The sequence below is a fragment of the Diorhabda sublineata genome, chromosome X, assembly GCF_026230105.1.
Source record: "Diorhabda sublineata isolate icDioSubl1.1 chromosome X, icDioSubl1.1, whole genome shotgun sequence".
Taxonomy (NCBI): Eukaryota; Metazoa; Arthropoda; class Insecta; order Coleoptera; family Chrysomelidae; genus Diorhabda; species Diorhabda sublineata.
The window spans coordinates 16,479,229-16,495,813 of NC_079485.1; the positions used below are offsets into that span (position 1 = coordinate 16,479,229).

The window sequence follows — 16,585 nt, forward strand, 5'->3', positions numbered from 1 at the left end:
GGCTTAGGAATTAGTGACAACGGGTGGATGAAGTCGGAACTATTTTTTTTGAATATATTTCAAACGTGCTTCATCCTCATCTTGTTAAACAAAACGTTACATTTCCTATAATTTTGTTTGTGGATGGGCATAAAACCCACATGACGTACGAACTCAGCACTTTATGTTCCAAACTACAAATAACCCTTATCGCCTTATACCCAAGTGCCACAAGACTGCTACAGCCGGCAGATGTTTCTTGTTTTAAACCTTTAAAGAATGCTTGGAAATTAGCAGTTTTAAAGTGGAGGAGAAATGACCCGTTTATTCAGTTAAATAAGGTTCATTTTACTCCTATTCTCAAAGAAGCTATAGCAAGTCTAAAAACCACTTCTATTTCAAATGGCTTTGAAGCTTGTGGTTTGTGTCCGTGGGATGTGAATAGAATAGATTTTTCTAAGTGTCTCGGCAAATCAACTAATATTAAACAACCTATTCAACAAAATGTTGAGGGCTGTTCCAGCGTCACTTACGATGACTTTGTTGAAATAATCGGAGTTGAAAAGTTAGAGCAAATTAAGGCAAAAACACAATCTCCAAACGTAGATAATTCAAATGAAGACTTTGGGCTATTAGTAAATATTTTTAAAAAGCTAACAAATAATACACACGAGGATTACCATAATGATGAAGAAAACGATTCTGCTGTTACAATTTATGATATAGATTTAGCAGAGCCTACCCAACTGCAAGAGCAACTTCCATTTACAGAAGAACAAATATATAAAATGCTAATTATCAGCGCAGATTTCTGTCAACCATCTACATCATCTGCTGGTGTAAACAAAAAAATTATAATTCTTGAGGATATAACACTAGGACGAGACGACTATACTGAATCCAACTCACTTGACAATGAATACAATCACAATGACATTGAGTCCAAAAATATTTCTGAACGATCTTTACAATCTCCCAGTTGTTCAGGTGAGTTTGAAGCATCTAACATGGAACAAAGAAATGGCACCCCAACAAAACCGATTGCAGAATATTTGTTTTGGCATCAGACGCCAGAGAGAAAAGGTAAAAGCCAAACCGAAAGAATACCTTTTGTCATTACATCTACCGAATGGAAAAAAATCCAAGAAGACGAGCAAAAAGAAAAAAAATAAAAAGAAAAAAAGAAAGATGAGAACAAAAAGAAGAGAGAATTGAATGCTGCTACCAAATCTTCAAAAGCAAAAGCGTTAAAAAAGAAAACACACATCAGAAATTTATCATCGGCACTTGAACATAACGAGTACACGAAACAGACAGAAGAAAACGCTAAAGAAAATTTTGATCAGATTAAAACAGATAAAATTAAAGTTGATGAAAAAAATTTATCTGAAGATGGAACATCTCAAGAGCAAGGTCCTCCAAAAAACAATAAAATCGTAAATAAAGGGTTATGTTATATATGCTGTTCCAATTCTACAATTTCCAATTTTGCCATCAAATGTGAAAAGTGTATTCGAATTTACCATTACCGATGTCTTAAAAAACACAATCTATATGTAGAGCATTTTCTATGCAAATCATGTCAATCCAAAAAGCTTTAATTAATAAAAAAATTATATCCACAACTCCAGTTATTTTTTGTTATATTTAAGTGTACATTGTTGTCCACAGTTCAAAAATTTCAAATTTGGGATGCCAATAACTGGCTCCTCAAGGTGCCAACATTGTATAAATATGTGCCAATGACTACAGTGATAGCTATGCCAATGACTAGCGTTAGATGCCAAAAACTCCTGAATCTTACATGTTTGTACAAAAAAATTTTTGTTAAAAGTGTCATGAGAATATTTTTATGATGTAAACATTTAGGTAAAGCTTTAAGTTTCTTGTATATAAATAAAAAAAAGTCAATATAACAAAATATTCCATAGTCAAGAAATTTGAATTTTATTTTGCACCTACGCTTAAGGTGCCAATGACTAGGTACCTTACCCTATTTCACGTTTATTAAATATTTGTTTGAATCACACAAATATAAATGTGTATAAAAATTATTCGAGTAGAAATAAAATATATATAATAAAAATCTACAACAAAATATATATATAATCACATAAATTTAACAAAAAAAGAAAGTATATTTTCAATAAAGAGTAAATATTAGAGTTTCTATATCACAATTCACTTCAAAGTGCAAAATAGGTCTAGACATCCTGGACTATTATTCTTTTTCTAATAAATCTAAATATTAAGTTTCAGTCATGATGCGAATTGTGATAACCTCATAAATATAATAGTATTTCATCATCTATTACATTTTGTATAAGTATACTAAGAATTTGATTCGCAACCTATCAGTCAATATTTACATTTACAAAAAAAATCGAAACACTAAAGACTACTCCGAGATGTTAAAATTACCTTGATCTGTATATTTATTCGGATTTAGGTATTCAAAAGAACACATGTAATGCGCAATAAACAACTTGTCATATTTGACAAAATTCCAAATAACCATTATTAGTGTATTTTCTTCCTTCTTTCAAATGCCTTCCAATTGCCATTTTAAAATAAATAATTTTCCTTGGATTTTTCTCGTGTTTTTGGTACATTACCTGAAAATAAGATAGTCTAAGAGGCTCCAAAACGCCAAAAAATACTTTAGGATTCAATTTTATATACAAAAATCTTTTAGAAATGAGTTCGTGACCTGATTAGGTTATTTGCAGCGAAAAAGTACCTATTTCCAAGTGCTTTTTATACATAAGTTGGAATATTTTTGGACGTTCTGGCGCCTTTTCGAATATCTTATTTTCAGGTTATGTACCAAAAACAAGGTATTAATGGTTTATTCAATTTTAAGTTTCAGTTTGAAATTGGTAATTCTGACAGCGGTTTTCAAAAGAAAGAAAAAAATATACACGAAAAATGTTCTAAAAATAAAAAATTTCTGGATCCTATTTTAATAACTAAACTGATTTTTTTTTTTTTTTTGGACCAAACCCCAAGACTTAGAAAATTCAATAAACACGATCCTATATGGTTTGTTAGCCAGTTCCGAACGAATATCCATTTCTAGGCAATTTTAACATGCATTCACATGACAACCTCAATAAGTAAAGAAGGATCTATGGATTTTTGGAAAGAATTTTTTTCTTAATTACTTCATTATAAGACAGATGTGGTTGGAATCATGAGAATTTTAATCCGGAGTAGCAACTAATAGAAATTTATATGGAATTAACAATGAAGAACCAGTACATATTGAAGAATTGGGAGAATTAAAGTTCTTCCTCTTTTTAAATATTTGTACTGGTAGCTGTATTCAATGAATATAACCTCCATGTCATTTCAGAAGAAAAGCAGAAGATTAATATAAAAAAATGCACTGTAAGTTCCAGCTACATATCCAAATATGGAATGTAATGAAAATGCTCCCTGTTTTATGGCATTAGACTGGTTTTTCTTCCCGTTAACCTGTAGCTTACGATTATTTATTGTTTATGACCCGTCCAAACTCTTAAGAGCTCACTTCGTTTATAAATATCAAGTAATACCTTGAAAAAATTGTATTCAAATTCAGTGGCACCTATAAAAAGAGAAAATAATGACAATATTCATTGTTATGAGCAATAGATTACTTGTGCAGTATAAAAATATGAGGTATATTCGTAAAGTTGTGATTCTGTTAATCTCCACAACAAGTTGGGTGTGTGCTTATCACAGCACTTACTTAAAGCGGCCATGTGTGAATAAATTTGATCGGTAATTCGTTTTCCAAATAAGAAAAACGTTCAAAAATTGATATTTATCCCCAAAAAGATGTCATTTATGTATTTATATCTGAACCGACCTACTTTCAAGATAGGAAATTTTTTTTCTCAGTTATTTGCCCCAAAACTTTTTATCTAGTTTGAAAATAAGAAATTACATCTGTTGTAGTAATTATGTTAACAGTTAAAACTAGTTTTTACATAGAACGCGGTATTCCTAGTTTTTAATGTATGCCTTTGTTAATACTAGAATTAACTAATGCTCAAATCGAATATCAGTTAAAACTAGACAAAACGCGTTACTCCGAAGCGAGTCAGTTGAAACTGTATCATCTGATCATCGTACTTTATTCCGATTGGTCGCGAGACGTAACCTAATTCGACAAGTGCGGGGAAACACCGACGTCCGCGCGCTATGCGCTTGCTTCATTCATTCCCGCGTTGTTTTTAAGAGGGGACGTGATGGAAAGAGGAGTTTTTAAACAAGTTATTAGCGATTCGTGATCACAAAAAAAAAGACCACTTTCATATTATAACAAAAGAAGCCAATGACAATTTAGTGGACGAAATTAATGAAGCACAATTAGCTGTTCAGAAATCTAAAAAACAGTACAGGAGACCGAAGCGATTTAAGGTAATTAATATTTGTGGTATACGAAAATTAGTGACTAAACAGGAACCCATGAAGTACTACTTCATCTACTAGTAAGTACTACTACTCATATGTAGATGATTGAAGCAGCTCATGTGGCCGACGGACATGGTGGTCGGGATAGACTGAAAAAAGAATCTTCTCGAAAATATGTAAACATAACCTTAGAAATGATACAATATTTTTTTCTATGTGCGAAAATTGTCGGCTCAAAAAGAGTATGCTTGCATCTTACACTCCGATAACGGCAGAGAATTTGTAAATTCTGACATAAATGAGCTCGTTTCATTTTAGCCCGAGTGTAAACTGGTCCATGAAAAATCAAGATACAACCAAAGCCAAGGATATGTTGAAGGGGCTAACCGAGATATGGAGAAAATGTTGGCTTCAATGATACCACAAATTGGCCAAATGGTATTCAGTTTGTATAGTTTATGAAAAATCGGGTACTTCGTTCCGGAATCAATCAGTCACCATACAAAGCAATGTTTGGTATAGAACCACGAGTAGGGCTTATGACTTCGACTATGACTCGAAATGTTATTGAGGATATACAAGATGATGATCTTGAAAATGCGTTGAATGAAATAAATATGATACATAATACGCGGAACCTATAGCTAGTTGCAATGGTAGAGCATCTGATTATAACTGGAGTCCAACAAAAAGACGTAGAAAGTTCGTCCAAAACAAATAGAGAATCGCCAATTGTATCAGAAACAAGTGAATATAGCATTGAAGGTGAACCATCTACGACCACAAAGCCTTTTATAATACCACCTCATGACAAAGACTACGAAATTGTGATCAATATGAATGGATAAATAAGGGCATCCAAATAAACTGCACATCAAAACTTAAAAAAACAGGCCAAGATAATGACATTAACATCAGATGCAATACACGTTCCAATAAAAATCGGTGATAATGTAATTATACAATCTCTGATGTTTACCGAGCCAAAGGAGATCTACTTAATATAGTCGGAGTGGTTCTTCAAAAGTATGATCAAGGTTTTCATTAGATAAGCACGAAATGTGGAACGCTTGATAAATTTTATTGCAGGTATGAACCTACGTGTTGCTTCATTGTTTCATCAAGTTTAATTATGTCCTTTTAAATGTGCTTTTCAAGTCAGAATTTGACAAGTGCAAAGAAAAATTTTTGCTTGAAAATGTACCAAATACAAATTTACCTTTGAGAACTGTTGTTAAGGAAGCAGCCATAGGAACAGGCCAAGGATATATGCGCTGCGTATGCAAGAATAATTGTGTCAAAAAGGTGTCTCTGCAAGAAAAATGGTTATTGTTGTAATTAAAAATGCCACGATAATTTCTCTTGCAATAACAAGTAGACCACAACTAATTTAAGTCGATGTTCCCTAAAATGTTCCTTTAGTGTTAGATTATTCTTTGGTTCTCGGTGTCTTAGATCTTACTTACAATAAGTATATTTAAAACTATATCTTGTTTTCAATCCAAAATTAGTGTTTCTAGTGCTAGTTTTAACTGCAGTTCTATGTGACAACTAGTTTTATCTGAAAATCAAATATCAGTGGTAAATTCTAGTTTTAACAAAGGCATTAAGTAAAAATTAGTTTTAACTAGGGAAAACGAATTCTCAAGAAAAATGCATTTCAGCTGCAACATATATAAAATATGAAAAACACTTAAAAATCAGCTTAAAGTGTCTTACCATAGCCCATTCTTGGTATAGCCATACGTAGACATGAGACAAGCTAAAATACACTTAGATGTGCCTTCTTATCTGTTTAAATGGTCTTTTAACCGAATACGGTTATTCAAGACCACATCTCCATGTTACAGGCATCACAAACGACCCGGAATACCACTGGTGTTTGGCAGAGGAAGAAACTGTAGACCACATTATCGGTGAGTGCTCAACAATCAAACGTATAAGACTCAAATACTTAGGTAAGCCTCGCAGTTTGCCTAGTGACGATAAATGGTCAAGGCAAGGTCCCTAATTAGCTTTTTCACGACAAGATTATTTGGAGGTCTATGTGGGCAGTGGTTCATGATTGTATACTGTCATGAATGGGCAGTTCAAAAAAGGGGGTCAGGTTAAAAATAGTATAAAAGTGGTAGATTTTTGTGCAATTGATGACTGCTGTATTTATATGAGTTCATGTTTATTTTGAAAGTTAACTTATTTTACGAATATCCCTCATATAACTCATATCTACTTTAACACATATTATTTAGAATATTTATAAAATATCACTGAAACGGCGTAACGCAGTTTTGGCTAAACTACAACAAACAGGAATGATTATATATTCACACATTTACACTTCTAAAAAAAAATATTTTTTAAGTACGCACACAAGGAAAAAATTGAGATTTCGCGTTCACAGTTGATGATGATGGGACGGTCATAAGTAATTGAGGAATAAGTATTCATATAGTTCGAAATGCATATGCAACTTTATTTTAAAAAATTTTAACTGTCTTTTAGAAAGGAAAGCACGTTGTTTCTATAACTACAAAAAATTTCAGTATATCAATACAATTGGTGAAAGGAGCATTTTTTATAGCAACTGTGAGCTGAGTATGACCATCCAAGTGAATATTTCCAAATTGAACACTATTTTCAAACATAAATATCTGTAACGCCGTAATAAATCCAAAAAATCATAATAATATGACTAACAATAGCATAAGTTGTCTTATTTTTTACTGGAAGACCTTTTCACTAAGTGATTTCGATGTAAAAATTTCTGTGTGCGATCTCAAAGCACACAGAGCATTACAAAAAATCTGCTACAATTGAACTGTTTCAAATAATATTATTAGATTTTTTTAACGCACTGTATAACATTTTAATTCATTACAGCGCCAAAGATATTTTAATTTCATCAAATATTAAAGACTACCCATGAATTTCAATTCGAAACCTTTGATAACATACTTCGATATGACTAAGTTGAACAATGCGATCCTTATAATTTTTTATATTACCAAAAAATACCTCATACTACTAAAGGCCGACTATACCATCGATTCAAAACAAACTTGATCTTCAGTACTACGGTTAAAAAAATAAATATGTAGATTTATATATTTAATTGTAGTATTACTACATTTTATACATACAGTATTGGCAAAAATGTTTTGACATGTAAGAATATGAATATAAACACTTCATTTTCCGGGCTTGTTTTTATAGTGCTTGATTTCTATTCTGAAAAGTAGAGTAATCAAATTGTGTAATAATTAATTTTACTATGATTATTGAGATGTTATTATCCTGAAAATTGGAATTTTAAGTTCTCACATTTATATTTCTATGTCTACATAATATTTCTCAATGTAAGCCCAAATATGGTAATGATAATAAATCGATTTTGGGTGTTATAACGACAGTAAACCAGAAAATTTTGTAAACACAACCACTGAATTAAGTTAAGAAAGCAATTTGAAAATGTGGACTAATTTACAGGAATTTTGCAGCAAAATTATTTCAAATCATTGTATCACGTGTAAGTTATGGAATTTTTATTGTAGAAAAAATGTAATATTGGTTTCTAAAAAAATGCGCAAGATATATTTAAAATCTACATATTTACATGGAAAGCTTGTACAACCGGTCATAAATATTATAAAACATTATCATATATACTTCTGAGTAACAAAAGTTCAACAGAACGATAGACAGTCTATTCAATCAATTCACAAAATTATCATTAAACGCCAAAGACATACTATTTTCTATTCTACTACAATTTTCAAAAAATTACGAACTTGTATAGAAAATTGTATTTAAATGGTATTCAATTAAATATATATAACTTAGAAAAGAATATCTTTAACATTTAATTGAAGACGAAAAACTCAAAACACGACAACGATTTTAAACATAGTAATCGTCGCCGTCGTCCAAACCTCAGGATAACTGCAATTTTTTGCAGTTACACAGCCATTTGATAATTCGTGCGTTTCTTTCGACGATTGATGGAGGATCGCCAGATCTATAAGCTGAAGGACAATGTTCTACATTATCAATCGGCCTACTCGAATCCACAGTCGATACATCTGAGAAGAAGACTGGACTATCCGAGGAATCGCTATAAACCAAATCAATATAGACAAATTAATTTTTTAAAATTAGTAACTGGAGTTTATAATGGATCATAAAGTGCAAGGGTTCTTCACTACTAGACTTCTCTTATTTTATAGAGGAATTTCAGCACAGATCCCAAAAAACAAGTAGGATTTATGGGTTGCTATAAAGTTTGGAGAATAATTTTTCTGTTGTTCATTATAATTTCGCACAAAATCCATGAGTACATTTTTCATCACTTTTAAGAATTCAAATTTTTTTTGATAAAGGGTGGATGGGGAATGGTAGACCTGCCTCAGAAACAGAAGTTCAAAATAATTTATACTCTGATTATTTAAGATCAAAGGGTTTTTAAATACTTGTATGAATAAGCATACTTCTAAACTAATCAGGATTTTTACAGGGGAGGTACAATAAGTGCGACTTCCCTTCGTAAGAATTTTTTTAAGGATATGTGGGATACTGTCACATTTACACTTGATAATAATCGTAATCTAGTGACATTCAAGTAAACCTAAATAGGTAAGTAGATTTACTAAAAATATTTTTATTTTTATAAACAAATGTACCTACCTGCGACTCAACATTTCCTCATACATATCACTAGGAAGTCCCAAGTTTTCGAAGAAATGTTGTAGGTGCGGAGGATCCGAGGATCTTCGGTAACGATCGCTAATGTCTGATTTGGATCGTAAGATGGGTCTTTCTCTTTTATAACGAAGACATTTCTGGCGCTTGAAGGTAGCTGGTGGTTGTGATAAGCCAGGAGAAAGTTGTGAAGGGTGTCTAGTAGCTCGACATTCTGCTTCTTGACAACAATAATAGGAGCTGCCACCACTATGCTGTGTGCTTGATCCAGAATCACGACGCACCTCCTAAAGGTATAAAATATACTGACAATAATCATAATATGAAAAATATCATTTAAATAGAATTCAATTTGATTTTAATTTAGTAAAATTCAGTTAAAGTTGTTATCCAATCAATTCAAGATATCTATCAACTTTATTATTGACCACAGATCAAAATTATCCAACAAGCAACAACTTAAAATGATGAAATAGAAATTTTTTTAAAACCTGTCGAGGTGGTGGTGGAGGTTCACTTCTCTGAGTATAATGACCACTGGAACCACCACTGTCCCTGTTTGAAAGGCTTTTATTGCTGCTCTTGTTAGAGCTAGGCTCACGGCAGTGCAAATCTGGGAGGCTTTTGTGACATCTTTGTGCATATTCAGCAGGTGGACTGAGTGGTGCCATTTGATCTACTCTCAATTCTTCTGCACTATCACATACCAATAATTGACGTAGCCGATTTTGTAACAAATCTGTATTTGCTGTGGAATGTACTGATCGTCGATGTGTCAATGGTGGTAGGGATCTCGAAGGGGATACAGCCATATCTATAAAATTAGAGTATTGCTAATTTTATCAACAAAATATATACATACATACATATTAATTTTGAAAACAAACCACACTAGTCTAAACTATATCAGATTTACAACAGTTCATCTACTGATGATACAACAAATATTGCTAATTAAATTAATCATTTATCAAATAATATACTTACATTGTGGAAGAGTTGTGGATCTATAATTAGATCCATGACCTGCTACATTTACAGACTTACTGCGATTATAAGTACCATATGCACTAGTGTTTGAATTAGGCCTTAATGGTAGGGCCTGAGTACTGTCTCTAACCACTTCAGACTTTACATAAAATGGCTTGCTCTCAGCTAATAGTTCCACAGCTGATTTTCTCTTAGTTCTCATACTCTGAGATTTTGTGAGGCTTGGATACATCATTGTAGCCATTTTATCAACTACACAGTGGCTATTTCTTCACCTTACACTCTAAAATCCTTATAATCAATCCCTCTTAGTAAGCATTATTCACAAAACTATTTGTTTTCTAATAGAAAAAAAAAATTAATAGTAAATAAAATTTTAAACATATGTAAAACTTTAATTGGATGTAAAAACTTGTATATTAAAAGACTCCACACAATTAATATATGTGGCAAAATATATTTGATTAGTAGAAACAAGAAATTGTTCACACATTATGTAAATAATAACAATAACAAAAACGTTTACCACACTCTGTGGGAATAAACTAGTTAAAATGTTTGTAGGTCAAAAATATTTTAATTAAAAAATTTAGTCCCATCCTCTTCAATATTTCACTACCATTTATCACTAATACTGAAATAATGATATTCACATGGAAGTAGGAAATAAATGGATTAAATACTTAAAGGCAATCGTTAATGTAATGTATACATACAATAAGATACTTACTAAACATAATCCACTTGTTCTAAAGCATTGTAAATTCATTTGCCTTTTATAACGACGGCTTAATTAGTTTCACATTGTTTATAACCAGCATAAATGATTAAAGTTTTATTTTCCAAAAACTGTAGAAGCCATTTTAAGATTTTCTTCTTTTGGCTATCAAATATCTGATGTAACTGTCATTTTAGATCAGCTGATAATATGTTGCCTAAAATTATTTAGGATATCATCAACAAATAAAAAGCCATTGTCCAGTCTTAATATATATATTTTATCTTTGATTTAGAATAATTTTCAAATCCAAACATTCCTAAAAATAAGCTTAAATGTATATTATAAAAAAATGTTCTAAAAAATAGTGCGCCATATCGATTAGGTAAAAGATAATTTCACATAAAAAAGAAGTTGAGCCGAATTTAAATTCTGCATCAACACCTCATAAAATAATATTCCAAACAAAACGTTATTAGTTTGATACATGAATAATATTAAGAAATTACGTGGAAAATTATGGCGTTTATAATACCAGACAAAGTATTGGAAAAGATGATATGCGATTCATGTCACAAATATTTATCAATAAAACCTATTAAAATATTTCCTAATAGACCTATAAAATGTGGAAGATGTTGTCGATGTAAGAATCAATCAGGTGGCGTTGTATCTCTTTACGGACTCATAGCAGAAAAATGTCTATTTAAATGCGTTAATAGGTTCGATGGATGCAAAACGTTATTGACTTATGAACAAGTTAGAGTCCTTGAAAAAGTAATATTTCAAAAATAATAAAATACACATTCAAACTTAACAATTCATTTATAGGTATGCATTGGTAAACAATATAAATGTCCAATATGCCCAGAATCCATGGATATAGTAACTTACCTTATGAAAAAACATTTTAAGGAAAATCACAAAGGTGCAATATTAGATCACCCTGGTTTTTATTTGAAACTGGATCTATTGCGAATCTTCTGTTACTTATCTATATCAACAAAACGAAAAATTATTTTTCATAATTTTGACTAGTAGTCCTTTGAACACCAAAATTGAATTGAACGCTTTGTATTTAGGGGATCCTTATGTAGTAAAAAATATAAATCAACAATTTACTGTGAGTACAGTAGACACTTCTGAGGTAATATCAGAACTGCAACCTTGTTTTGCATATTCATCAGCTGATTATGATAATTTTTCAATAAATTTACCAGATACATCAAAGACTGTCTTTATAAAATTCTCTATTACTGATGATAATGAAACACTAATTAAACTACCTAAAATTAAAAGTGTAGATACAACCAATAGTGTAATAAGTTCTTCAGCAAATGAATACACCTTTGTTCCTATGGTGAAAGAAGGAAGGGTATGGAAAATGTTTTTGACATCTCAATTTATTCATAGATATCCAGATTTCTTATTAACTCCACTTGCTAATACCCTTACAATCAGAAACTCCAATAGAATATATTTCATTGAATGTTCTAACTGTAAAGAGCTTTGTTGGCAAGGCCAAAGTCAAGAAATTTTTGTGCAGAGGTTTTATTGTCATAAAAAATTTAACCACTCTCTATATTACTACTGCTTCCAGTTTTTAAAACACAAAGAGGAAGTATCTGAAGATTCTTAGACAAATGAGTTTCCAATTGAAATTATTCCACATTTGCGATTCTTTTGCAAATGGAATTGTGGTGAGGTTTTAGGTGCACAATCTCACTCAAGACACAAATTTTCATGTAAGGTAAACCCTTTATTAGTTTGTCCAGACGTGCTTTGCAATTTTAAGGGTATCATTTCAGATATATTGCACATGGCCAACCATCCAAACAGTATAGTCTATACATATTCCAATTTTTTAATTTCTTCTTTAAGTAATAAAAATATCTATTTATATTTAAATGAGAGGTTTGTATGGATTGAAGTTGTAGTTTTGTGGAAGACCACTGTACATATGAGAGCACAAATGGTTTGTCCCCAATTTGGTAACAGAGATTGTGAAAAACTGAAACCTGTTATATTGTTATTTGATGATAATAAAAAGTTTGAAAATTTACTAACAGATTCTATTGTATTTCATGGAAATCGTTGGGTAAAAGTGGTGTTGATCGAAGCTTAATAATTATAACAGTTGAATGGTACATGGGCCACATTCTCTAGAAGGAAACTATTTTGGATCTCTTCTGTGCAAAAATAACTCAATATTGAACTAAAAAGCATCCCAAGGAATTTTAATCTCGTTAGTTGGTCTTATATCAGTAATGCTACTGTGATATCAAATTTTTTCAAGCTATTTACTGACTAATGGATAAAGTGAAAAAATATCTGATGCTTTAGGTACTTTCAGACTAACAACATAAACTGCAATTTTCAACATCTCCTTAAGCCTGTTTTCACATGTTCCCTTCAATTATTGTTTGTTTATACTATACCTATTCTAATTTTTGTTCAATAAAAATAATCATTTTGTTAACAAATGTTCTTACGTGATATAGATAAATGGTGCTCTTTTGAAAATATAGTTAAAATGAGATTTCAAATTCAAGACGTAGTACAAATATAGATTAGTTGTTTAGATTTAATGTTAACCGTGTTTTGTACCATATGAACAAATTGAAATTTTGTTATTTTTCTTACTATTGTATAAAAAAAATATAATTATATTTAACAGTTTATATTGTTTTACACAACCTTTTTATTTATTTAATTGTAAGTATATAATCACAATTTCTTCCTACTCTTCACATGTATCATCAAAATTAGTTTTTATTGAGTATGTTGTAAAATAACACCTCTTGAAATCTGAAGCCAATCCAGCTTTAGAATAAATGATGAGTTGCTTCAAAATCAATGGGCTATTTGACATTGAAAATATACTTCATCAAATAATGCGACAATAATGTATTATTTTTATAATGAAATGTGAATATGGGCATTAATTGGAACAAAAAGTGTTACTAAAGTGGGCATTAAGTAGAATGTACCCAAGTAGCTATGATTCATGGTGCGGTTTTGACCTTTATCATTGATTTTTTCAACTTTAAATATTATTGTAGTGTGTTATTATGTAATAATGTAATGTAATTTGCCAGAAGAGGCAACTCCAGGGAGACTTCTTCCTTATTAACTGTTTGACAAAAGTTTATCACTTCTAGCTACCACATTTGAATATTAGAACATTTTTCAAAAATTCTTCAATGAAAATATAGACAAATTTTTAACTTGATGATTTTTATTAGTATTGAGATCCATTTTCCTTTTATGGTATAAAATTTTTAGTAACAGTTTAAAATACGTTTCATCAATAAAATAAGCTGGATATTAAGGTCTTGAATAATCACAATCATTTTTCAGTGTATGAAAGTGTTTAGCTTTAGGTCTGAACTTTTGTTACATGTTTTCATTAAAGAAACTGCTGTTAGTAAAAGTATGTATGTATGGATTTGGGGTCTCGTATACAATGCAACCCAAAGGATCTATTGTGTCCCCCTTTCTTGCTGCGATACTGGAGAATCCTGTGTTTACCTCTGATCTATTAATCCCACTTCCAGGTGTATTGCTCTGGAGTGTTTCACACTTCGTGAGAATGTGAATAGATGTTTCCTCTCGGTGTAACAAAACCTGCACGCCGCATTATCTGCTAGGTCTAGCGTCTTCTGGTGTTTGTTGAGGCGACAGTGCCCCGATAGAACTCCTGTTAGTCATCATAGATTGTTTGTACTTAGATTGATACATTCAGCAAATCTAAATATATAAGTACATAACTTACCTGTCAGTTGATTATTACAATCAAATTGCATTCAGAAAAATGCATCTTCATAAGAATAGTTGTAAGTTCAAATCAGTTTGGTAATTTTTAGATCACTTTGTACACTTAGTAATATACTGTAAATGCAAATAGGATGGATAATACTTTTTTAACAAGGAACTCGCACGCCCTTATCTTATACAGGATAAGTGTGAACATCTACCAATATTTTGTTGTTTCTAAATATCCCAACATTGCTCTAACTATTGAGAAAATGGTGTATTTAAATGGAAATTCCAATTTTAAAAATTTTATTGGATGAAAAACGCTTTTCACACAGATATTTGTTGATATTAAAAAAATATAAACATTAATAGTAGTTAATATTTTTTAAATATATTCACATATTGTCCTTGCACTATGCATATTTTCAATTCCCTCCTAATGTATGTCCTCTTCCCCAATTATGTCCTCCAAAGAATCCACCAGCCGGCCTGCCGCCGCCGCCGCCCCCTCCTTGAGGCCTTTGAGGTGCAGTTCCAAAACCATAGACACCTAAATGATACAAAAAACATTTCCAATTACTTTTTATTGATTCAAAATAAATATAAAAATGTTTTGGGCAATATTTGAGAAAGTAACAAATTGCATTATATTTGAATATCCAGTACAGCAGCTTCAAATCATAGTTTATAATCTGTTTTGTGTTTAACGTAGAATTTGTATTGATTCTTGAGTTAGAAGACTGATTGTTCATTCTAGGGCAAAATAAATAAATGAGTTTTTATTTATAAGAACTAATCTATAATCTTCCAGTAATTGCGTTATTATATTTCTAACTGGAACTTTACTACTTTCACCTTTATGATAATGAAAGTTGAAAGAAATTATAATGAATTAAATAACTGATACTACAAAAAAATTCAAAAATATAGCAATTAATTCGAATTTCTGGAAGCAATAGTGATATTCATAAATACAATTTCTGGTCCTTCAAACCTTTTACAGATAGCTGATTCATATCCATCTAGAAGGACTAGACAGTGTAATTATGAGTGTGGTTGTAAAAATGTATGTGCATATTTCAATACTTACCTCCAACTTGATCTGGAAACAATGCCTTCAAGAATGATGGTGTTTGTAGTAACGTAGGACCACCTAATTCCTGAGGATATTTGAACATGAGGAAGTAGTAGAGGTGGCCGACTAATATGCCAAACAGTTCCATAACTCCACCACCACTTAAAACCAAATTGAAACCTAAAAGTACCCATGGTAGATAGATAGCCTTGAAACGAGTACCAAACCAAAATGATACTACAGTGTCCTTATTAAGCTGGCACCAAATGTAAAGAACGGAAAGAATCATTGGATCCATCAAAATCTGCAAATAAAAATATTAGTAAATTTTAAACTAACAATAGTATAAGACTTCTTACAGGTAATTCAGCTACCAATCCAAGAACTACGCAACAAGACCAATTGAATAATAACATAAATAGATAATCAGCAGGTTTATTGGCAAATTGACCTAAAAATAATAGAAAATTACTAAATACATAGAAAAATATATATATTTCAATACCTTCCTCTAGCCGACGAGAATAATTATAGAGGAAATAGAGATTTATAAGATAGTGAAATCCAGCTTGTTGGATAGGGTAGTACAATACACTTGTAACCAATCTCCATAACTGTAACTTCTTGAGAGGTTCATATAACAAAATTAAATTATAAGGATTAACGACACCAAATCTGCCTAAAAGAGTAAAAACTATAGATCCGCTAAACCAGTATCTTGTGAAAACAGGAATACTCCTGAACCAGTCTCCTAAATCAAACATTTGCAATTTATAATATTTTTCGTCGCCTTTTAAACAAATTTACAGCATGGCAGTACAGAGATTTTTGAATGATTGAGGTTTACTTTGTTGACATGTATGGAAACTTGATGATTTTCAGAAATATTGGACGTGTCTTTTTTACAGTGGATCAACTTCGACAATTGACATCAAAAAGATTGACACATGACAATTATTAGCAATTTT

General features: G+C 31.2%; 2 protein-coding genes and 1 long non-coding RNA gene across 5 annotated transcripts; 1 reads left to right on the forward strand and 2 right to left on the reverse strand.

The window, feature by feature from the left end:
- Positions 1–696: 696 nt before the first annotated feature.
- LOC130451870 (uncharacterized) lies at positions 697–11,348 on the reverse strand. Of its 2 annotated transcripts, none has more exons than XM_056791230.1 (6): positions 11,293–11,348; positions 10,796–11,000; positions 10,063–10,356; positions 9,567–9,889; positions 9,061–9,362; positions 697–8,491 (listed from the first exon to the last, which is right to left on the reverse strand). In XM_056791230.1, the coding sequence occupies exons 3-6, from the start codon at positions 10,307–10,309 to the stop codon at positions 8,311–8,313; spliced, it is 1,053 nt and encodes a 350-aa protein (XP_056647208.1). In that variant the 5' UTR covers positions 10,310–10,356; positions 10,796–11,000; positions 11,293–11,348; the 3' UTR covers positions 697–8,310. The 2 variants fall into 2 exon arrangements, with proteins under 2 accessions (XP_056647208.1, XP_056647207.1); XM_056791229.1 differs by having other exon boundaries at positions 10,063–10,406.
- On the forward strand, positions 11,184–13,474 carry LOC130451873 (uncharacterized). Its single transcript, XR_008910803.1, has 2 exons — positions 11,184–11,560; positions 11,615–13,474. It is a non-coding gene; the product is annotated as an uncharacterized LOC130451873 (long non-coding RNA).
- A 1,348-nt stretch (positions 13,475–14,822) lies between these two features.
- On the reverse strand, positions 14,823–16,557 carry LOC130451871 (derlin-1). 2 transcript variants are annotated; one of them, XM_056791231.1, is made up of 4 exons: positions 16,123–16,463; positions 15,977–16,068; positions 15,633–15,921; positions 14,823–15,092 (listed from the first exon to the last, which is right to left on the reverse strand). In XM_056791231.1, exons 1-4 carry the CDS (start codon positions 16,379–16,381, stop codon positions 14,968–14,970), a joined length of 765 nt encoding a protein of 254 aa, XP_056647209.1. In that variant the 5' UTR covers positions 16,382–16,463; the 3' UTR covers positions 14,823–14,967. The 2 variants fall into 2 exon arrangements, with proteins under 2 accessions (XP_056647209.1, XP_056647210.1); XM_056791232.1 differs by having other exon boundaries at positions 14,837–15,295; positions 16,123–16,557.
- Positions 16,558–16,585: the final 28 nt, after the last annotated feature.